The following is a 4,908-nucleotide window of genomic DNA, read 5'->3' as shown; positions in this document are numbered from 1 at the left end:
AAAGTACCACAGACTTGTAGAAGGATTCAAGCAGGTCCTTGAACTTGGATAGGAAAAAATGACATCTTTATTTTCATTCGTCTTTGGTTGAATTGTCATAGTTCCTTTTATTATAAGGGAAAAGAAGATTCTCAGGTGTCCATAGATTCCACCAGACTGCTAAAGGGGTCTGTTACATAAAAACCACTCTAGTCCAATCAATGCCTTCATTTGACTGGGGGGGGGGGGGGGGAGTCTGTCAGCAGAACTTGGCAGAACCTGGAGACCCAGTCTGTGGATAGAGAGGTGACAGTCAAGGATCCTGGCTTTCAGCCCATTGTTTTAATCCATTTTCAGGCTCGGCTTGTTTCCAGGCCCTGTTTGAGGTTTATTTTCTGCTCTAATTTTAAGGCGTGTGTATACCACTGCTGAATGAGCAGAGTGGAGGCATCCCTTAACTGAGGCTGAAGTGAGGAAGAGAAAGTCCAATGTCAGCTCCTCCCTAAAATAAAAGTTAACCAGCATATTTGCAGTGAATAATCAATTCCAGATGGTTATGACAGTAACTGACAATGCAAGGCCCCTGGAAGTTTGCAAAAATCCACTTTGTGTATTGTCTTATTTGAGTCTTGGAGCAACATGAGGAACTTACTCTAGGTTTTATACCTGTTCTCACAGGGAGGAAATTCCCCTAGTCCTCTAGTCCTACAGCTCAGAGGGTAGAGCGCTGGGCAAGGCCTGCCAGGCCGATCACAGACTTCTTCATTCCATGCATTGTCTGCCACACGTGGCCAAACCAAGACCTCACCTGCTGTCCCCCTTTCTCATGATGGAGCCTTCCCACAATTAGCCCAGCAAGGCAAGATCATAGAATCACAGCAGATGCACAATTTGTTGCCATGTCTGTATGTACAAGCTTTGTCAGCTTGGGAAGATCTGCCAGACATGATGCCCTTTGGCATTGGCCTAGCCCCTGGGAGCTGCCTTGAAGCCTTCCGAGTTGGTGGGAGGAGGACTGAGCACTAGGGTTTACTCTGTGCTCTTCCCTGTGTTCAGAAAGGATTTGTGGGAGACATTTGGTATCAAGAGGAGTTTTGGGCCAGGGAAGGGTTTAGGCAGTTTTGAGAATTGATCGATGATTCATTCAGACCTTTCTTAAAGCACCCACTGCTTACAGAGCACTGTGCCAAGTGTTGAAGGAGAGGAGAGCATTTTAATAAGACCCGGCTCTTGCCCTCGTGGAGTGCAGTGAGCTCCAGGGGAGAGGCTCACTTCCTGTAGGCTGGGGGATGGACAAGGGTGGCAGAATGCTTTATTTAGGAGGAATGACAATTTGGTCTTATTAGTGCTTTTTTGTTTGTTTGCTTTTAAAGACAAGCACTGGGAAAGTATTCAGCGTGATTGCTTCATTTGAAAATGATGTGGAAATAACATTATACAAACATGGCGGATTATTAAACTATGTGGCTCGGAAATTCTCCTAGTATCTACTGAACATGGAGCCCTTCCATAATTGGTAACTGCAGATGCCTTGTGTGATGGACCCAGGAATCCATCCGTGGAGCTACAGCCACAGTACTCTCAGTTATCTCATCCATGGGTGTAAATGATTGTGAATCATCGTAGTGACCACAATGAGATCTTTCTTGATTTTAAATACTATACGAATGGTGCTATTAACATTGCTAAAATCAGCCTAAGTGTGTTGTGGAAGAGAGCTGTAAGTATGGGGGGTGGGGGGGTGGGATATTTTATCAAACCATTTTGTAAATAAACAAGGCGGAGTTTGAACTTGAATTGTGGTGAAGACTATTATGTAAGAGCAGCCTTCCTGCACTTGTTTTCCTTTATGTGTTTGCACCTTTAAAACTGGGTACTACTGTTTGTTGGTTTAAGGGTAACAGATTGACGTACGAGAAGCCAGATCAGATTATCAAATTCTGGAAGCTGAGAAGCTAGGTCCAAATGGACTTTCAGCTTTTATTCTGTAGCCTTAGAATGGAGGTAAGCAAAGCTTGTGTACTTAGGTCGGTGTCTGCTTTAGTTTGGAAGTAGAGGCCAGAGCTAGCTTCAAGTCTTCAGCCAAGGGACGTGGCCTCCAGAAACAAGGGGGTTGCGTGGGCTGGCTTTTTTCCAGGAGGATCCAGGAGGAAGGGAAGACTAGTCTATTCCATAGTAATCCAACATGTTACCTGTAGATGTTTAATAATTTGCTGGTTAAACTGCAAGGCAAGATCATAGAATCACAGATGAGGCAGAAGTTACCCATCTTCATGTGAGACTTTTACTTCCAAGTACACATCATTTATCAAAAACTCACCTTTTGACTGTTGTTGAAGATCTGAGAAAGAAGCTGTTTATTTGACCAGACAATTGTAAAAATGATCTTCTCTAGGCATTTGGAGAGGGCCTAAAATTATAGCAGATGTTCATGAGGTGGCTGAGCAGTCTAAGTAGATTTTATTTTTAATATTTGCAAGACCTTCTGAATTATTTAAAAACATTTTCTGTCATTCAGTCATCCTTTTATTTCTTTGGGTCAGTTTTGTGTTATCACCCTGTTTGAGGGCAATGATGTTTAACCTATTCTGAACACTCTTGTCTTGCAAGCATATATTCTTGCTTACCAGAATGAATTCCTTGATATAACCCAAAGAAGCTGGACCACTTTTCTATTACCCAGATGATTGTTTCTGAAACTTGTATAAGTTATTTTAAATTTGAGGAATTTCATTTTAAGAAGTAAAACAAAGTGAAAGGAAAAGTAATGTACTATTTGCTTTGAAATATTATGATCACAATTTTAAATCAATTAACATTGCATATATAAGGAATGATCAAACCCTTCCAACTATTTAAACCAGTGGACAGGGACCACTGAGTAACTATTGCACAGAATTACCAAGTGTGAGAGTTTACAGATAAGTCATAAATATATGTTTGGTTGATAAAATGTGCTAGGTTGAAGCTAAATAACTTTTCTTCCCCGTCCCTTTCCCTATCCACCCTATGTGCACTTAAAACAAATTCTTGTCTAATCATATTTGCTTCCTGTCACCTTGGAACCATATTGTTTTTCAATGCTTTATCATGCTCTTGTGTATCCTTGTCAGTGTATTTTTTAATTTACACAGAAACATGTGTTATAGTTGGAATTGCTACACTCTAAATGTTACACCGGCCATGGTGATTTTCAAAAGAAAATGTTTGGCTTCAATAATTGTGAACCATTTGGGAAAAAGTCTTTATAAACTTGGGGCCATCCTGCAGCCTCCGAGTAGAGCTATGAACACAAACACATCAGTTGTCCGGTCAGTACACAAGGCCATTTTGAACTCTCCAGTAGTAATGAAGAATTTACAGACATTTAACGTCTGGTCAGTTCAGTGGCAATTTTCATGGTTAGCGAGCTTTCATTTGTTGTCTAATCCCAGTTATCATGCTCTCCTGTTTGTATATTGCAAGTAGAATTCTCTTTCCTGGGAAGTGGCTAGATCTACTTCTCAGTAGGAACTGCTGTTAGCCAATTGTTTGTTATATGAGAAAATCCTGGCATTCAGTGCTGAATTTGTCCTGTGTGTCCCTTTGGTTGTCACTGTTTCTTGCATAAAAGATGCCTCTTGCACACTGACACTAGAAGAAATGAAGTGCTATTTAAGGATAGGAAGTCCTGTGGACACATCACAGAAGTCCTCAGGGTGCAGTTGTAAAAGCCCATCGTCACCTGAAGTGGTTTTTAAAACTTTAACAGTAAATTATGCTAAGAGGAATGCCCAATTTCATGACTTACACGTCTGCTCTTTGATATGAAATGGATGAAAAGGCTCTCTCATGTTCAGCCATGAGTAACCACACCAACACCCTGATAGTTGTAGTTGTTTATTCTGTGACTCTGACTTCTAAAGGGAAGGGAATGAGTGGTGTAGTCTGGGCTCTGGCAGGAGTGTGGTCCCCACAGATACCCGGCTTCGATCTGTGGTACACGATGGGGGTAGGGGGGGACATTCCTATGGAAATGAAGTGCAGATGGCCCAGCAGCTGCCTAAGCTACTGGGAAGATTTCATGCCTTGTCAGGACAAGTGCTGCCAGCATCATTTGCACCTGCCTATAGGAGGGTGGAGAGAGTTTATTTGGCCACCGTGTGGGCATGGTCCCAAGTAAAAGGCAACTTTTTTCTTTTGGCATTTAATTTATCTATAAGGATGGCAGGGAGAACAAAATGGATACCCCAAGCCTTCCTTGGTTTGTTTGATTTGGGAGAACAAAACAAAAACAATATTATTTGGGCTTCTGAAATGTTTATTCCCCAAATTGTAATAGTGTTGCTGTTTCTATCCATTTGACATCTAGTATATGGCTATAGAACCATATGTATAGTAATCACATTTGAATAATTGCAAATCAATGTCTACTGTTTAAAGCCAACAAAACAGTATAACAGTTTTAAGCTCAACAATGTTAAGTATTGTATAGAAATATATCTGGAGGCAAAGTTCAATTGATGACAATTGTGCATATAATGTTACCAATGTTGTAAATTATTTTTAATAAAGAAAATTGTATTATCACTGATTCTGGTTTTTTTCCATTTAAAAATAGTTAAGGAAAAAAATATAAAAAAATTAAACTAGTTAAGGAAAAATATTATAAAAAATAAAAATAGTTAAGGATAATACAAATCCAATTTTGATAAAATTAGACTAAAATGAACCTTAAGATTGGAAGTTTGCTCTTAAGTATACACAACCTTCTTCATAGTCTCACTGTCCACTTGTCTTAATAAGAATCATGGGATTCTGAGGGCTTATATGGAGGGTTCATCTTAAATCTCTTGTTTCTAGATGAGGCTGTTGAGGTCCAGAGAAGTGACTTGGAAAGAAGTAGCAGGACTTGGGTTTGAGGAACAGTGAACCACCATCACTGAAAGG

The 4,908-nt window shown here is 40.3% G+C and overlaps 1 protein-coding gene across 1 annotated transcript in view; it reads left to right on the top strand.

Annotated features, from left to right (window-relative positions):
• IREB2 (iron responsive element binding protein 2) overlaps positions 1 to 4,548 on the top strand; it is a 41,335-nt gene extending 36,787 nt beyond the window's left edge. Inside the window, exon 22 of the mRNA XM_043983630.1 lies at positions 1,353 to 4,548. Coding sequence (XP_043839565.1) covers positions 1,353 to 1,463 — 111 coding nt within the window. The 3' untranslated portion in view covers positions 1,464 to 4,548. The remainder of the gene's footprint in view (positions 1 to 1,352) is intronic.
• Positions 4,549 to 4,908: the final 360 nt, after the last annotated feature.

This window comes from Dromiciops gliroides, chromosome 2 (genome assembly GCF_019393635.1).
Source record: "Dromiciops gliroides isolate mDroGli1 chromosome 2, mDroGli1.pri, whole genome shotgun sequence".
NCBI lineage: Eukaryota > Metazoa > Chordata > Mammalia > Microbiotheria > Microbiotheriidae > Dromiciops > Dromiciops gliroides.
Note: the sequence above shows the minus strand (reverse complement) of the source record. Positions and strands in the feature narration are given on the sequence as shown.